At 36.2% G+C, this 18,968-nt stretch overlaps 1 protein-coding gene across 14 annotated transcripts in view; it reads right to left on the reverse strand.

The window, feature by feature from the left end:
* Positions 1-18,968, reverse strand: part of LOC124428455 (RNA-binding protein Musashi homolog 2) — a 94,190-nt gene that overhangs the window by 1,221 nt on the left and 74,001 nt on the right. For 13 of the 14 annotated variants that reach the window (XM_046972493.1, XM_046972495.1, XM_046972503.1 and 10 more), the window contains one exon: positions 1,632-18,937. In XM_046972493.1, coding sequence (XP_046828449.1) covers positions 18,071-18,937 — 867 coding nt within the window. In that variant the 3' untranslated portion in view covers positions 1,632-18,070. Of the gene's footprint in view, positions 1-1,631; positions 18,938-18,968 lie in introns of those variants that run through there. The other variant, XR_006943177.1, reaches the window with a different exon arrangement.

An 18,968-nucleotide genomic window follows, 5' to 3' on the forward strand; every position in this document is an offset into this window, starting at 1 on the left:
GATCGATCGATTGGTTTCCTTTATTCGTCGATATTATTTTCATCTACGATTGCAACGTACAAATATTTTCTAACTTACATATATTCATATATTCATCTCGACTTTTTTAACGCGTATGTATGTTTATTATCTTCATAATTATTATCATTATTATTGCCTAATCGATGTGCTTTCTCTGGTGTTCCCTTTGCCATTTTCCTGGAAAAAAAAGAAAAAAGAAAAAAGAAAAAAAAAAAAAAAAAAGAAAAAAACCATATTCCTTCGAAATTTCGTTGTCGTTGCATTCACCTTCTCTCTCTTCTTCTTTCGAGCGTAAAACTCTTTGCAAGTATTTATTTCCTTGCGCGTACAGGACTTCGGCCGAAAGATCCTATGGAATCATATGTTTTATATGCCTATATAATGGATCAGACGACGTACAATGTCTTTTCTACTTTATTATTTCTTTTTTTTTTCTAATGTCATCGTAGGCCACATCGTTCTAGATAGATGCTAGATAAATTCGGAAATTCGTTGCCAAAAAGAATGAAAGAATCAACTCTAAAGATCCTTTCTCTACGTACAATTTCATTATACACACATCGACGATCAATTTATATTAATTTCTACGTAAAGACGACATCTAACGTTATTTTACACTAGTGTCGATTCACATACGCATATAGTTATCTATGTATATAGATTAAAAGCTACTTGGACTATCGATGGGAAATTTTAGGATGGGTTTTGAACGGTAGGATGATTAGAACGAAAAATATTAAAAATGAACAATATTGTAAAGTGTAAATGAATTTTTAACGTACGTACGTCGTCACAATTATATACATATACATATGCATATACGTATATATATATTTGTTACAAGCTAAAAATATATGCAAAAATATTCGTCCTTTATTGTCACTCACCTCTCAATTTTCCTAATTACTTTCCGACTTGGTACGAATAAGCGAATAATCTACTTTTCGATCGTCTCATCTTTGTCGTTCTACGTATTACTCGAAAGTACATCGAATCTAAATCTCTCAAATATTCATATGTCTCGATTTTTTTTTCGCCCAAAGAGGAAAATAATTATTTTGATTCGATACACTTTCAACCGATTGTGATTTCCTCGTTAAAACGCACTTCATTATTACGTGTCTTCATGCTCGGTTAATAATTACTGGTTTCAACGTCGTAGCTTAGCGGGAATGTATGTGTACATATGTATATAAGGGATATGTATATGTTTGTTTACTCTCTCTTTGTGTAAGTCAAAGGACACAAATATTGGGTGATTATCAGTTACTCCTTCAAATACTGACGTTCTTACGATATTTACAAATATTGACACTCGCGTTGATAAAAGGAAGGAAAAAAAGGAGTGGGGTGGGGGAACAAGCAAAAACAAAAAGAAAATTGGTCCAAACTTATTCGCCAACAAATGAATATTATCGCTTCGCAAATTCGATAACTACAATACATATATATTTATTCGCTGAATATTTTCTTCATTTCAAACTCGTTTTCGCGATTAATATCGTTCTCTGTTCTACGAGAGAGGAAAAAAAAGATGACGGTCCTTTTAAGCTTCTCGATAATGGTCGATATGGTGGAGAGGAGCAAAAAGAGACATATACCGCAAGCGCTTAGCATGGAATAAGAGTATTTTTAATGTTTTCAACAACAACAGGTACACAGTTAATCAGTTTACCTGCAGTAAATACGTTGGTAATTATTTGTTCTCTTTCTCTTCTTCTTCTTTTCGTTTCTTTCTTTTCTTTTTTTTCTCTCGCTTACAATCCTTTCTCCGTCCTGTCGCTCTCGCATCTCTTTCTCGTTTGTCCATTCTCGTTACTACTCGCTAATATGTATTATACATATATATATGTGTGGTGTGTGGATTGTGTTTGCATAATCATGTATACATACATACATACATACATACATATATATATATATATATATATATATATATATATATATATAAATAATTATTAATTGTCTTTTCAAATCTTAGCTAATAATCAAAGTATAGCTTTTATCGATAACGCACAGTCGCTACGTATATTTTCTCACTATTTGGTTGTGTCTAACTAGCGTTCTATGATAGCTGTACTTTTTACGGAATTCGGGGGTTTTCTCTACTGGCAACGATCTAGCATCAGTCTTAAAAATGGGAGGAAAACAAATTATAAATACAAGATTAGAAATTATTAGAGATTATGTAGCCGACAATCGTCAAGCGGGTCGAACGAATCGTATTAGAATTTAATTCTAATTCCAAGTCGATCGATTGATACTTCTTGTATCAATAAAATGGAGAAACAATATGAAATCGTTGCCACTTGGTACATACGTGTTCACGGGTTCAAAAGATTTAACTACGTTGTCGATTTATTTCGACGATACGGAAACAAACGATACATAAATAATAGTAATGGTAATAATAATAATAATGCGATACAGGTTTTCAACCCTTTACGTGTGCGAAAATAATCTCGGTAAAAAAGAAAAAGGAATACTTTCCTTTAGGAGTAAACGAAACGAATACTATTCTACGTTATACATACATACATAGTGTTTTTTAAATAGAGAACACGTTCGATATCTCGAACGTCCGAAAAATCGACTCTCGTTCTCTTCAACAAAATCCTTTCGACTTTCTAGACGTTGTCGATATCAAACATTGAAACGAGTAATTCATAATAATGATAATACAATACTAATGACAACGTATGGAGAAATACATTCGACGAAAGGAGAAATATTGGAGTACTACTCGCAATAATTACGTTTCGTGTACGGTTAACGATAATCAGCGATTAAAGTATCTTCCTTTTTTTTTGTTCCTTTTTTTTTTCTTTTCTATTTAAGATAACTTTCTACCTGCTACATATGCTAAATTACAAGGAAGTGTGTTCCGGATTCTGCAATTTTTCGTCGAAAGGAATAAATTTCACAACGTCTCTTGATACAAACAACGATTACTTTTTCTTCCTTATCTTATCTAATATCGAATAGTTAATATTCGCACAAACGACGAAATTTTGCGAGAGTGGGATTCTAAGATCTAAATCTAATTTCTAAATCTCTCTAGAGAAATAAGTCGATATCGACGATCGAAACCGTGACGTATTTTCTTCTCTAAATGATTTTCTAATTGTTAACTTGCTGTCCAGACACGTATAGTACATCATACGCATGTGTGAGTAAAATTTGAAAAAAGAATACAAACAAATTTATACATTATATCATTATATACGGGAAAATTGACGATCTATCTTGCACGGTTTAGATTCGATATCATATCGTTAATGAAATTTGATCGATTAACTCTTGTAATTACTCTCACCGAGAGTATCTTCGTCCGGTTAGAATAAGGCTTAGATCGCTTAAGAGGAAACTATTTACAAAAGAAATATATACTACACGTGTGTCAGTGTGATATATATATATATATATATATATATATATTATACACACCTATATGTATGCATATATATTTAAAAAGAAAGAGATTCTTTTCGAGTTTCGCATTGATATATCGAGCGAAAAGAATCGAAATCGTGGAATCGAGGTAATTCGGCAATCATTTATCATTCTTTAAAGAGTAATTTGCTGGATCTTCTTTTTTTCCCTTCTTTATATGTAAAAAAGAAATCACAAGTGTATATTAATTAAAGAACAATGTCGGAAACAAGTTCTTTATTGGTTTTATTTTTATTTTTTTTCCTTTTTCAATAAGACGAGGAAGATCACTCGGATTAGATTGAAAAAATATATATATATATGTGTGGTGTGCGCGCGCGCGCGTGTGTGTGTATGCGTAGTATATATTATAAATAGTATGCACATAACATACACGTATATTTACATAACTTGACTATGTAATGTTTTAGAGTCAACGCGAGTTTCGATTCCCGATTCATGTATTTTATTTTATTTTATTTTATTTTATTTTATTTTATTCTTTTTATTTCCTCTGCTTTCCTAAACGCGACGATCTTGGAAGACTGCGCATTTTTATTATTTATCTTATTGCCGCTTTTTTCTCCCGCACGAATAATTTTTGATTTTGACACGTAACGCGAGTGACGTCCTCTCTCCCTCCCTCCCTCTCTGTCTCTCTTTCATTTTTTTCGTAACTCGAATTTGTCCTAATAATAATCTCTAATAAGAGAACAATACAAATTTTACTTTTCTTTCGATTTGGTCTCTTTTCTTTTTTATTTGTTAAAGTTTGTACGATATGAGAGAATTAGTGAATAAGAAGTTGTAAAAAAGTACACGTCGAGTCGACATTAACTAGCTAGTTTCTTATTGCCTTCGTTCGTTTCATTAAAAAGAGAGAAAGAACGAAAAAATAAAAAGAAAAGAAAAAGAACAAAACTAGTACTTAGTAAAGTACTAATCGTAGAAAAAGAGAAAATAGCATCAACAATGATCCTATTGGTTTTTCCATGTTAAAGAATTCATTGCATAATTACATGCAATGTTAATTAATCAATTATCTCACTTCTGAATATTCATCGGTCAATGTAAATTACTTTAATTGAATTTGAGTCGACAATAATTTTACTACGTAAAGCGTTTTTTTTTCAATTTTGTTTTCAATTTGTTTTTCTTAGAAAAAGGGAAAGAAATGAAACGTGTCAAGGCCACGCTGGTGTGTTCTCTAGTCTCTATATCTCTTTCTCTCTCTCTTTTTTATACTTAGACAGGTAGCAAATTCAACAAAGTTTTCTTTTTTCTTTTCATCTCATTAACAACGATATGTACCATATCACACGAAAACGGAATTGAAATATGTGTATGCGTGTGGTGTGTGTATATATATATATATATATATATACAAATTTTTAGAGCAAAGGAAGGTAAGAGAGGAGAGACAAAGATACGAGAGATTCTAGAGTAAAGATTTCTAGAGTCATGTCCATTAATCATTCTTCTTTACAATAAATCGTCAGAGAAATAATAAAAATCTATGAGATTTTGTCTTGGGAAAAAAATTAATTTCTTACAATCGATGTAATCCTTATAATAAATAAATATATAAATAAATAAATAAATAAATAAATAAATAAATATTAAACCCTATTAGTTTGTACAAAGTAAATGTATCAATTCGGGCACAATATTTGCAAGCATCGAGATCGAATATTTCATGTCCTAAGATTCTTGTTAAAATATACGATCGAAACCTCATTGCATTATTCATTCGTGAGGAGGAAATACACGAATAAACGGTTAAAGTCCAGACGATCATCGTTTTAATCATAACAATGTTTTAATGATCATTGCCACCTTTGGAAAATCTCGTAGAACTCCACTTGGTTTTCTCTCGTAAAATCTAAATACACTGACTTACGGTTTCAACGCATTCTTGGCACACTGACCAACAATAGTAATTGTACATCCGTTATAATATATATGCATATTTATACTTGTACATTATACGAATCAATGTACATGGATAAAATATACAAATATAAATATACATATGCGATATATGTGAGTATATTTACACGTATTACATACGTATAAGTATGTACTGGAAGAACAAGACGCCGGTACACGCCAGAGATAAGGCTATCGACCTTCGTAAAAGCGCTATGAAATATGCGCGGGTCCCATGAATTTTGAAAAAATAATATAAGAGAAAGAGAACAATAAATAAAAATAAAAAATAAAAAAGATAACATTTCTTTCAAAATTTCAAACTGATGGTTAACATTTGTACGAACATTTTTACGTACTCGAAATAGAAATAAACTAGTTGAAACACCCTCCTGTATATAATGTATGATTAATTCTAATCTTTTGATAAATTCGTAGAAATGATTAAAAAGAATGAATTTAATAGACAACTTTTTAAAGGATTCTCTCAAAGCACCGACTATCGAAAATGATTTGCATAAAAATTGACATCTGAACTTTCGTGTGTCGAATGCGTCGATGAAACGCGTCTTTCTTTCTTTTTTTTTTTTTTTCCATAATTCTGTTCCCTCGATATTCGCCGTCGACTGAGGTAATGGTTGTTGTTGGTTGGTTTAATGGATGATGGCAGTAAAGGCATTCACCGTTGCCGAGATCAACGATTTTTCTTTTTTTCTTTTTTTCTTTTTTTTTTCTCAAATCACGCATGCGACTACTATAAGTATAGGCTCCACTGTCACATTCATCGTACGTACCATTGTCTCGTATCAACAATAATTGCATCATTTCTCTCTTTTAATATTTTACTTTATTAACGATTTATCATATCCGAAAAAAAAAAAAAAACAGATACGAGACAATCGGTTTATATATCGATTAGTTACATAGGCTTTATTACGCATGCACGTTGTATACTTGCGTCGTACCACCAACTCGATAAATTGACCTTTTAAACTATCAAGGAGAGTAGCATTTACATTGTTAATATATGCTATTTTATGCTGCTGATGAGAGAACGCTCGGTCTATCAGGGTCGTAACGTCGTATGTATTCTAAAAATGGATTAAAAGAATTTTGAAATGAAAACTTGGTATTTGCTGATTGTAATATACACATTGATCTGAAATAAAATGTATTTAATAGATACAAAGACATAGAAATTAAAAAGAGAATTGACACGAGGAACCGATTGAATTTTCTTAGAAAATTATTCGTTAAAAAAATGTTCGGAAAATTCAATTTGTTGGAAAACTACACGCGTAGACCACCGATCGACGACCGATCGATCACCCGAGAGTAAGACACATCGCTATTACATTCATTATCAAATAATGCGTGATACGTCCGATGCATCATCGTTTCCTCCATGATCGAGAGAAAACGAAAGCAGAGTGCTAGTAAATTAGCCGAACTCCTAAACTGGCTCAAATTCTTGTTAGTTTCAACAAATGATGCTTGCACTAAACACGCTAAATATACGATTATCTAAGTGTACTTCTAAATTTGTCGTCTACAGGAGAGAAATAGAGATAGATAGATAGATAGATAGATAGATAGAAAGATAGATAGAAAGATAGATAGATAGATATATCTATACTTTATAGTATGAGAGAGAGAGAGAGAAAGAGAGAGAGAGGTAAACAGAACGAAGTATATACGTAGAGATAAAGAATAAAATGAATTTCTTCTTACCTGATCACGTTGTCCTTTCGCCCCGGTCACTTTGAACAACCCAGAGATCGAAGATCGGCGGATTCTCTAGCGATCGACACACAACTCTCTACTGCCTATAGGATTAATATGCATCTAAATCGTCCTTGGTATTCTTTTGATTTTGTTTTCTTTTCTTTTTTTACTTTTATTTCATTTCGCTCTTACTCGGGAGTAAAAGATGGGTAAAAAGGTTCGGATTAAGGCACACGGGTTATTCCGATACTCACGGAGGAAGATTCGTTTGCACGTAGAGAAGAGAGAGAGAGAGAGAAAGAGAGAGAGAGAGAGAGAGAGAGAGAGAGAGAGAAAGAGAGAGAGAGAGGGAGAGAAACAGGTCTAAACGAGGAACTGTTGGAGAAGGAAATAAGATTCGAGTGATAACGCCCATATTAGGAATTAATAAAGAAATATGACTAGATGAATGACAATACATGGGCGATAATTATTAACCGATCGAACTTTTTTAATCGCGATGTACGAGTTAAAAATTCTTTGATATTTACTTAATATATCACACACGCACACACCGCGAAAAACACACTTTATCTAAAAAGAAATTATTAAAAGTGTGATTTCTTTTAAAAATTCTGTACGTACTGATATGTATGTAGTAATAATTAATGATAACACTAATATTTCAATATATCGTTTAGGATGATCTACTACGAGAACACGCTAATATTAATCTACTCTAATCTTGAACGATCTAATCACACTAATCGTTGAAACTTGAAGGTTTAAGTACCAGACCCAACGCGATTATATATTATATATAATGAATCAAAGCGTCGATGCAGAGGCAGGTTAACATCCCTACCAATACGGTCCCGGTCTCGACCCTTTCTCTCATCGTCTCTACGTAAGATGTGCACGCATCTCACGTTACTTTTGGGTCCTGCTCCTTCTTACGCGTAACTTAACAATTCTAAAAGAAAATTTTCACGATTATTTCTTGCGTTTCTCTCTGTTTTCTTCTTTTTTTTCCTTTTTTTCTTTTTTCTTTTTTTTTTCTTTTTCTTACTAATTGTTATTTTTCTCTATAAAGGAGATAGAAACGATTAGAAACAGAGGAACGTTTAAATGAATTTTGGTTAACTTATCACGCATTTTATTGTTCCGACAGAGAAAGTTTTGTCCTTTTGCGTGTATTACCATTATTTGATTTTCTTTAATGCGCACGATACCTTCTATTACTATTATCAGACACACGTTCGAGTAAACGCGCAGAAAATTTCCGAAATTTCGGAGAGCTTAGCCGTAATACATTAGAAATCGCATTACGGTATACGTATCTATCTATGTATGTATGTACAACACAGCTGAGATCATTAGTTTGTTATCAAAGGCAAGACAATTCGTTTCCTTCTTCTCCATTTTGTTTCTTTTCTTAATATCCACGAAACTCGCGGTATATCGACTTATTACAATAAATTTCAACGAGGTGGGCTAAAAAGAGATAGACGAGGTAGAAGGGATGAAACGTTCTCCTTCGTTAAAACGAAGATATACTTAAAAAAATGTCTTATCAGAAGTACATGTATCACTGCGTTCGCAAGGGGGAAGGAAGATGACGAGAGAGAGAGAGAGAGAGAGAGAGAGAGAGAGAGAGAGAGAGAGAGAAAATGGAGTTTCTTTTTCTGGATCAGGATGGGACCTTCTCTAGGTCTATAAGAAATAAAGTGAAAACGATAAGGAAGAAGGAAGAAGAGGAATGAATAAATATATATCAGTTACGTTTATTTGTACTCTTACTTGCCGGTTAGAATGTGCCAGGGTCAGTCTAGCTAAGATGCATGCGCCGCTACAACAATTCCACTGGCTATCTTAAACCGCTCGATAAGCAAGATAACGAAGGAGGATGATAATAGTAAGGGTTGGAATAATATATATTAAAGGGATATCTAAGTGTATACCAAATATATATATATCTATATGCTAGAAATATATACGCAAAACGCCACTATCTGTTTGGTCGGGTAAAAACCATCGGATATATCTAAAGAAAAAAGGAAAACGTTATGAAATTGGTGAATATTCGGAGGAGTTCTTTCTTTCTGCTCTACTCGTTAAATTTGAGAAATTAGAGTTCGTCATTTGCTAGGTTGAAATCTACTAGTCTCATTTTCATTAAATTGCCGAATTTTTTCCTTCTCTCAGAGAGGGGGAGGGGGAGAGAGAGAGAGAGAGAGAGAGAGAGAGAGAGAGAGAGAGAGAGAGAGAGAGAGAGAGAGAGCAAATGAACTCGAGGACAATCCGTGGAATTTTGACCAACCAGAGGGCGGCGTGAAACTAGTGCCCAGCGGGGTTAACGATGGTAATTACGGCTTAATATTAATTAGCCAATTAGCAGAGACCCCGCGGGGCATGCGCCGAGCGCTACTGGCACAAACAGGACCGATGTTGCCTTTTAATAACGAACAACAAAAATGATGATGGCGATGATCACGATGTCGATGACGATGATGAGAATCATGATGATGATTGTAGTAGCGATGAATACGTTGATATACATCGAGGACGACGAGACGATGACGAGGACGTTGATGATTATGACAATAAATACACACAAAGATAAATACTCAGATTAGGAAGAGATTGATGTTGGGAAGAGAAGAAAGATCTAAACAAATAGATAGATAGATAGACAGATAGATAGATAGGCAGAGAGAGAGAGAGAGAGAGAGAGAAAGAGAGAGAGAGAGAGAATATGGTGTAAATGTGTGTGTGTGAACAGATAATAAAATACACAGGCACCAAAGTAAGTACTAATAATTGCCGAACGGTTAGGCGAGTTACAGGTAATATAATGAGTAATAATAATAATATAATAACAATAGTAATGAATTACAAAAAAGGAAAGGCACGGCATTGGATTGTTGTTAAAGAGGGTTTGGGAAATTGCAGGGTGAATCGTCAAAGAATATACAGGGAAGATACACAAAGATGTTAGCTACCAGTTTTAAACGACTACTTTATTGGCAATTTTTCTAAGCATTTATCTAAACTAATTAATACGTTCATGTTCTTTTTTTGTTTCCTTCTTTTGTTCGACGTTTCATTCGTCGCGTATTACTCTCGCTCCTGCGTTCGATTAATGAACAACGGAATTTATGCGAATGGGATATGAACATAGCTGTATGTATGCCTATGTGTGTGTAACATGATTATGTGTAGAGATGCGTGCGTGCAAGTAAAACGTTATCGTTATCAATCACGAACTTTAAATAAACAAAAATGATTTCTAACTTAAAATAAAAGAAAAATCAGATCAAACAGACGCGATCATTTAAACGATGAAAAGAGATTTTCTCGTCAAAACAAAAACAATTGATTGTCGCGAGTGTAAGTACAACAGCGTTTAGGTTAAATACAACGAATGTTTAGTAAGTACATAATTAATAAAGGAATTAAAAAAGAAAAAGAAAATGATAAGTACGAAAAAAACAATAAGTGTCAGTGCCTTAGAACGTAAATCGTAATATGAATAATATAACGTAAACTCGTTATTCCATCGTGAAATACAAAGTTATAATTGCGAAATCGGAAATTCAGGACTTATTTTATCAATGAACACCCGGTAGATGACAAGGGATCGAAGGTTCGGGGGTTGAAATCGTTGGTAGTATTATTGGCCAATATTAACCATCACAATTGTAACATCATATTGCTTTCTTATTAACATTGAAAAATATGATTGTACGAATAGTAGCTTGTCAATGTAGGAGGAGTCTCATCCGATGATTCTACATTTCAATTGTAAACGTTAATTGTTAATTGAATGAAAAATATTGGCGTGACGGTAGCTTCCCCAAACGATATTAACGATATATAGGCATCACACCACACCATCGATCGTCTTTCTCTCGTGGTTTAACACACGCACACGCACACGCACACGTACAAAGGGGTGGCTGGGGGATGGTACATCACCCTTGACTAGGAAAAACGAGCACTCGGCACGCTCTCGCGCGCGCATTTCTCTCATCCCTTGGCCCTTCTCTTTCGGGACGTTATTCCAACGTGTAGTAAGTAAAAATCGACTAAATAAACGAAGAGATTGTGCTGCTGCTGCTGCTGCTGCTGCTGGGGTTTTCTATGTGTGTGATGACTGCGCGAGTGAGAGGAAGACGTGAATTCTCCAGCCCTAACGAATGAAATTCTCTGCGTTTCTCTATTAATCTTTACGTGTCTCTTCGTGTGGGTGTGTGCGCGGGCCTGCTGCGTGAACACAAGGACGAATAAGAAAAGACGACCAGAGGGTGAAAGTCGCGTTCTCTATGGCACATGCGAGTGGCACGAAGAAAAATAAAGGGCAAAGTATATAGTCACGAAAGAATATACTACGAGCACGCACGCACTCCGCGTTTATACTACTTTTATTTTCTGTGTACGTGTGTACGTGTCTGTCAGAATACGCGCCCGTATATCGCGTGTGTTGAATTTGTGTCTTGCGTGTTCGTAGCTTACTAATAATAATGACATTAATGATACTAATAATAAGAATAATAATAGTAATAGCGATGCTGATGCACAATAATAATAAGAATAATAATAAGTAATATTAATAATAAGAATAATAAGAGTAATGATAATAATAATGGCAATTAATTAATAATCATAATCATAATCATACGTAATAGTAATAATACAAGTCTTCGAATATCGGTTTTACACAATTAGGCGTTGGATGGCTGGCTAAAGGTGTCTCGGTTGTCGAAGGAAAACGAATGGTTGAAGAGAGAAAAGAGAGAGATACGTTCTATCTTTTCTTACGTTCGTCAACTCTCTCTTTCTCCCCCCCCTCTCTTTCTCTCTCTTTCTTTCTATACCTAGTCCCATTTTTATGTAATTCATCTTTCTTCCTCGCGAAAGCACAGGCGAAAAAAAAAGAAGAGATGGATGAAGAAAGAAAGAGAGAGAGAGAATATTCGCAACGAAAAGAGACGAAAAGAAACGACTTAACTGAAAAATCGTAGGAACGAGAGAGATTAGAGAGAGAAATTGAGAGGGGGGAGAGAAAGTGTTACGAACTTATTCGATGAAATGGAAGAAAATACGTGGGAAGATTACGAAAAACGGCGGATTACAGGGAGATAGATAGATAGATAGATAGATAGAGAGAGAGAGAGAGAGAGAGAGAGAGAGAGAAAGTGGATTGGCCAACGGATCAACATCTTGATTTCAAAAGTAAACTCGGCGCGAATCATAAATTCCATACTTATCGTTTCTTTCGGTATATCCCTGTGAAAGCTCGGTTCTTTAAAAAAGCGTTTAGATAAAAAACATCACAAAGATATTAAAGGTTTATAGGGATCTATATTCTTTCTCCCTTTCTCCTTTCGATGTTGGATCGCATGGCCAATGTAAGGGAAAGGTAAAGGAAGCAGGATTTATATATATATACACAGAATGAGTCAGTAATTATGTTCGGATAATATAAATTTTTACTGGCTCATTTTAAAACGACTAAGTGGGACCAATGTTTCTTGCAACAAATAATAATGATTTCGTTAATGATATTAACGATTTCGCATCTCTCTATTTTTTCAAAGATAGATAATCAAAAATTATTTCACATTGTGATAGAGAAACGATCGTAGGCATGTATATATATATATATGTGTGTGTGTGTGTATATATATATATATATATATATGATATATCGATGAAAGGAAAAGAGATAGAGAGATTAAGTGGAAGATAATTCAACCAGCATGCTTCACCTAATGATTCATACACTCAACTAGTAGGTGGTTAGCGCTCATCAAAATACAAGCTACGCTAATAATAAATTACTCTCGACATCCGCAGTGTAAAATACATATGATCGTTGGTGGTAGTAAGTAGGTAGGTATGTATCCAAAGTGGTGTTTTCTTGGCGTGGGATATGAATTTCAAGGAGAGTGAAAGAGATAGATAGATAGAGAGATAGAGAGAGGGGGGGAATAATCAAGAGAAATGAGAGAGAAATAGGAAGGAGATCCGTTTCGTCGGGATGAAAAATTGAAACGAAGCACGAAAAGAGAGAGAAGGATCTGTGACACTCTCTCTTCCTCTTTCCTTCTCTCTTGTCGGAAAAGACAAAAATCGGATGAGAGAGAGAGAGAGAGAGAGAGAGAAACAGAGATCGAACGATCGAATCTCTCGACGCATTCCAATCGAAAAGGAATTCTCGACCGCAATGGTCTTACCTTTTATATCTTTTTTCTTTTGTTTCTTTTTTTTATTTTTTTTTTTTTTTAGTTCGTGCACCGTGAAATCACGATCGTCTTCTTAGAGATGAACGAGTTTTCCACCGCAGAAACTTGTTTCTTTTTTTTCTTTTTTTTCTTTTTTTTATAATTATTACGCCTTTTTCTATCGATTTTTTATTAAAACGTTGAAGAAGAACGATCGACGATTTCCGAACACAGAAATGTCGACGACGATCAATATTTTTCCCCGTTCGTGATTTTTATTATTGCCGATTTCGTTCGCTTGCTCGTCGAGTCGAACGCACCAAACTTTATCATAATCATCTACCAAAAATGTTATTGCTATCGACGCTTTGATAATTGCGTTATAATCGATTAATCGGTAATGTGTTATTTTATTTAACACACCAACTTTGAGTGGGCTTAACAGTTAAGTACAAATATCACGAAAGCTCGACTGTTTTCGACGAGCAAGCCGTACAACAGAGATAGTGAGAGAGAGAGAGAGAGAGAGAGAGAGAGAGAGAGAGGGAGAGAGAGAGAGAAAGAAAGAGAGAGAATGCTTCCAAAAATTAATCTCGTTAAAACCGAGATCGTACCATTACGTATACATGTATACGTGGAGTTCGTATAACGCAGAGACTCGTTCTCTCTCTTTCTCTCTCTATTCCTTCCCCTCGAGAAGCAAAAATTCCGTGTGTTAAGTAGGAGAAGCAGGAGAAGAGGGAAAGAGCGAGAGAAAGAGAGAGGGAAGACACATTTGCGATACCGGGCGCGTTATCTCTCATTATTAAATCGAGAAAGAAAAAATTAAGGAATCTATAGGGAAAAGTACTTGACGGATTACAAGAATAAGTGAAAATTTAGGCCCGGTATTTCGCTCGTCTCTCCTTGCCAATACTTTGTCATCTTTTCCTCTTTCCGTTTGCATCATCGCACGCACGCACACGGCCACATTTATCATCGATGACGTACGCGCTCCTTCGTTCGGCCAACTCATCCCTTCCTTTTCTTATTTTCGCTTAATATCCTTTACATCCCTAAAATGTATTATTCTTTTCATTTATAAGTCATAAACATCACTCGCGAGTTTTCTCGTCGCTAATAATACGGGATGATTATCGTCATAATAATATCGTATATAATTAATATATATATATATATATATATATACACATATACATATACATATATATATATATACATATATACAGTAATATATATGTATATGTGTATATCACTAGAGAATATTACTTGTCGTTCGGAAGGGATGATGATAAACCCTTCCTCCTTCATCCTACGCGTATGCCCTTTCTCTCACACTTTTCTTTTTCCCTTTCTCGCTTATTTAATCTTTCAGCTTTTCCCCCAAGCCCACCCTCAATGTCCTTTTCCCTTCTTCTTTCTCAGCATATTCTTAAGTATATCATCTTCGTATCTCTAGATTTTATTTTCATCTTGTAAGACTAACGTACGCAACGCTCGCTTATCGTTATAAATTATCGTTATAGGTACATATTGATAAAGTGGTAATATGGTATAGATGCTTCATAAGGTTATTTTTAACGCTTATTGCTCGAAATTTCTCACATCCTTCGTCCTTCTCGCGCGACGAAAACGTCGTTCCGAGATTATCGACATCCGATAACGATTAGAATAATAATAATAATGATAATGATAATAAACGTTGCCCCCCCCACTTTTTTTTTTGTTTTAACGTACCCTGATATTTTGCTTGCCTTAACTTTTTCCCTCTCTACTTTTTCATTTATTCGTTTTCTTTGTTTTCACCGTTCCTCGGTCTATAGCGATTATTAATTTAAAAGCTATGAGAAATAATAATATGAAAAAAGAAACGAAATAATAATTAATTTATAAAATTAAATTCGCCTTGCACAGCCAAAAATTGTTAATAAACGAAAGAAAAGAAAAGAAAAATACACAGACAGATAGATAGAACAGAAATCGTACGTGGTACGAGGATTTGTTGTATAATACTTTGAAAGCTAGGATAACGAAGAGTCTTAATATATAATTATGAATAAATACAAGGTGGGAGAATTAACGAACTAAGATCACTCAATCGAATCGCTTAATATACACGGTGGGCATTTGAGCTACGAGAAGCAAAATTTTCGCGATAGACCGAGGGAATTTGACATTCCTATAGGTTCGAAACATTGAAAGTTTGGGACTTCGACGAAACTCGGGACGCGTTCTACGCACGATTCGTATATAAATTAATCGCTTCTTAATGACTAAACTTAATCCTGCACTTAAAGATTTAATTAATCTAATTAGACTCGCTTGATTAACGCGCGTCCAGCTAATCTCAATCTTGGGTTCCTGGTTCGTTCGTTTTTCAACGCACGAACTCGACTTACATAATTATAGAATATTTATATATATAATTTACATACATATATATATGCGTATACACGCACGTACATTAATACTTAACATAGGATAGACACGCAGGGCCTATCATATGTCGAGTACGCACGTACATACGTATATACATTTATATACACATACAGTTAAAACGTAACCTATGAACGAGTATCTCTGTTTTGTTCTTTTCTCTTAATAATAATAATAAGTATTATTATTATTATTATTATTATTATTATTATTATTATTATTATTATTATTATTATTATTATTATTATTATTATTACTATTATTATTATAATATTATATTATAATTATACTCGCGCGGATAGAGCGCAGACAAAGTATTTTGCCTTATTCGTCAAAACTGTTTGTCGTTACCGCTACTAATTATTCCGTTTAAGTAAACTCGCCAAGTTTGCAATTCAATGAAAACAAAGTCCTTCCCGTTATATCATCTTTCAAAGAGAATTGTTCATAGTCATTTTCGATCGAGTACACGCGCGCGCGGTTTTTTCAAAACGGATGTCGAAATGTCTTTTTAAATACTATCTGTGTCTCGTACAATTATGTGTCTCGTTCTCTCTGAGTGTACGTATGTGTATGTGTGTGTGAGTGTGTGTGTGTGTGTGTGCGCGCGCGCATGTGTGTATTTGTGTAAATGTAACGATAACCCAGCTTTTTACGCAAGAGAACTAATCTTACGCGAACGCGTCATCTAAAAAGTTATTATTAATATTAATGTACGCGCGACCAAGATCGGAGAAATATTGTCTTCCGTTACTCGAAGAAAAATATATATGTATTACACTATACATCATATATCTAGACGTATTTGTCTGTACTCTTGTCGATCGAAGCGACCTTCCACACATGTATATACGTGTACGTATGTATTTTGTATGCTTTTTGTGTTGTGTGTATGTATGTGTGTATATATATATATATATTCGCGTACATACACATGCAAATATCTCTCGTGTCCCCGTGTCTTTTTTTTTTTACGGAAAGTGCAGAGTCGCTGTGTTACACTTCCCCGAGAATGACAAAAATACGGAGTGTCGAAAGTCGAGAAAAAAGATCGATCGTAGTTGGGATTGATACGATCGATATAACAGATACTTTCGACTATCTCTCGGGAAAATGCACGAGCAGATTCTCGCTGGATACGGAAAAGAAAGATAACTTGAGAAAGAATAAAAAAATATTTAAATAAACCGAGACAAAGACCATTGGAAGGTGTTATCCCGTTCGTTGGTGGTATCGCGCCTGACCCCCGTTTTTTTTTCTTTTTTTTTTTTTTTTTTTATCTTCACAGTATATTTTATTGCTTGCACGCGTCGCGTTAAAAAAAGGAGAACGACCAGTTAAACGAAGGTTCGGTCGATTCGGTGACGCAAATTTTTTAATTGATAATCGGTAATTAAGTTCGGGGCCGCAAGACGTGACCGCAACAACGAGACCGTAACACTGCCACGGGGAACGTGGAACTTGGGAATCGACAAGCGCGAAATACGAATGTACGACTCGAAAATAGGGGGACAAAAAAAAACAAAAGATCGTGACAGCTTCGAATCGAGACAATAAAGAACAATGAAGAGAACGTAAAAAAAAAAAAAAAAAAAAAAGAAAGAAAAAACTTGGAATTCGTCTCGAAGCATCGCGTTTCTCTTCTCGCTCCTCGATATTCCCTTTTTTTTTTCTCCACGCGCTCACCTCGTCCTTAACTAGAGATACATATACATATCGCGACTCGTTCGCAGCTACATCTTCCTCTAATTCGAATTCGTGGCTACGAATATCTCTCTAATCGACGAGATCAGTCATCCTGCGGTACATACCCGTATTCCAGTCTTTATCGGTTTGAACTTTTGATCTTGAAGGAGATAACAAATATGTCAAGGTCCGGCCGCTTCGCGCCGTGCGTTCGCGCTTCTACCAAAGGATCGATGTTGCCTCGATATTTCTCGCGAAGATAGACGAGGATCTTCTTATTGATGTTGTTGTCATCGTCGTAGACTCCAGAGAGATAAGCAGCAGGCACTTGTAAATCTCGCATTCGATTTCTCCGAATGTTCGCGTCGGCGGTCAGGCTGGTGATGGTCGAGAGAGAGAGAGAGAGAGAGAGAGAGAGAGAGAGAGAGAGAGAGAGAGAGAGAAAATAGAGGAATAGATAGGAAGAATGGGTGACAAGTCAAAGTTGATTGAGAAAGAGAGAAAGAGTCGCTGGTACAAGTGAAAGGTAAACGACGCGAACGGGACATGAGAGTAGTGTGAGGAGAGACGGAGGAAGCAAAGGATTTGAGGAAGGAAAGAGAAAAAATAGAGGTGTGACGATAGAAGGAAGGAGCTTAGACGTACATGCCCATGCCGTACATAGAGCCCCAATCGACACCTTGGAAGCTCGACATGTCAACGTTTGTCAGGGAATATCCTTGATAGGGATTGCCAGGAGCTGCCGCCGCGGCCGGACTCGCCGCAGCCGCAGCCGCGGCAGCAGCGGCGGCCGCAGGAGGGGCCGGAGCCGGGGCAGGTGCCGCGGCCGCGGCCGCGGCTGCGACAGCCGCAGCTGGAATCGGATAGGGCGCATATCTATAGGCGGATAATGCGGGATAGCTGCTAGCGAATAACTTTCCGTAGCCAGCGACGGCGTTTTGCACTTGGGCAGCCGCGGCCGCGGCTGCGGCCGCTTGTACCTGGGCTTGCGCTTGTGCGGCGACGATCTGAGATGCCGCCGCGGCCACCGGGAGCGGCGGTTGGGGCGCCAATCTAACGCCCAACGCGCCCAAAACCACTCTCTTACCGAGGGCTAAGGCACCCGGTTGAACGGCTTCCTTCGGCTGAGCCTTCTTACACTCGACCTTCTTGTTCTTGATAGTATGAAAATGGATCTCGCAGACGCGATCCACCACGTCCTCGTTCTCGAAAGTAACGAAGCCGAAACCCCGATGTCGCTTCGTTTGCTGATCCATCAGCATCACCGTTTCCTCGACCTTGCCGAACTGGTTGAAGTAGGCCTTCACCTCCTCGCTACTCGTCTCCTGACTCACCCCACCGACGAAGATCTTCTTCGTCCGATTAGCCTGCTTCGCGCGGTTCTTCGGCGTCGCGTGCTTCGGGTCGATCTTCTTCCCGTCCAGGGTGTGGATGGGACACTTCAGCACCTTGTCGACGCTGCCGGGCTCGGCGAACGTGATGAAACCGAACCCACGACTACGCTGTAACCGATAAAGCCAGAACGGCCACGAT

Source organism: Vespa crabro, chromosome 12 (assembly GCF_910589235.1).
Source record: "Vespa crabro chromosome 12, iyVesCrab1.2, whole genome shotgun sequence".
Lineage (NCBI taxonomy): Eukaryota > Metazoa > Arthropoda > Insecta > Hymenoptera > Vespidae > Vespa > Vespa crabro.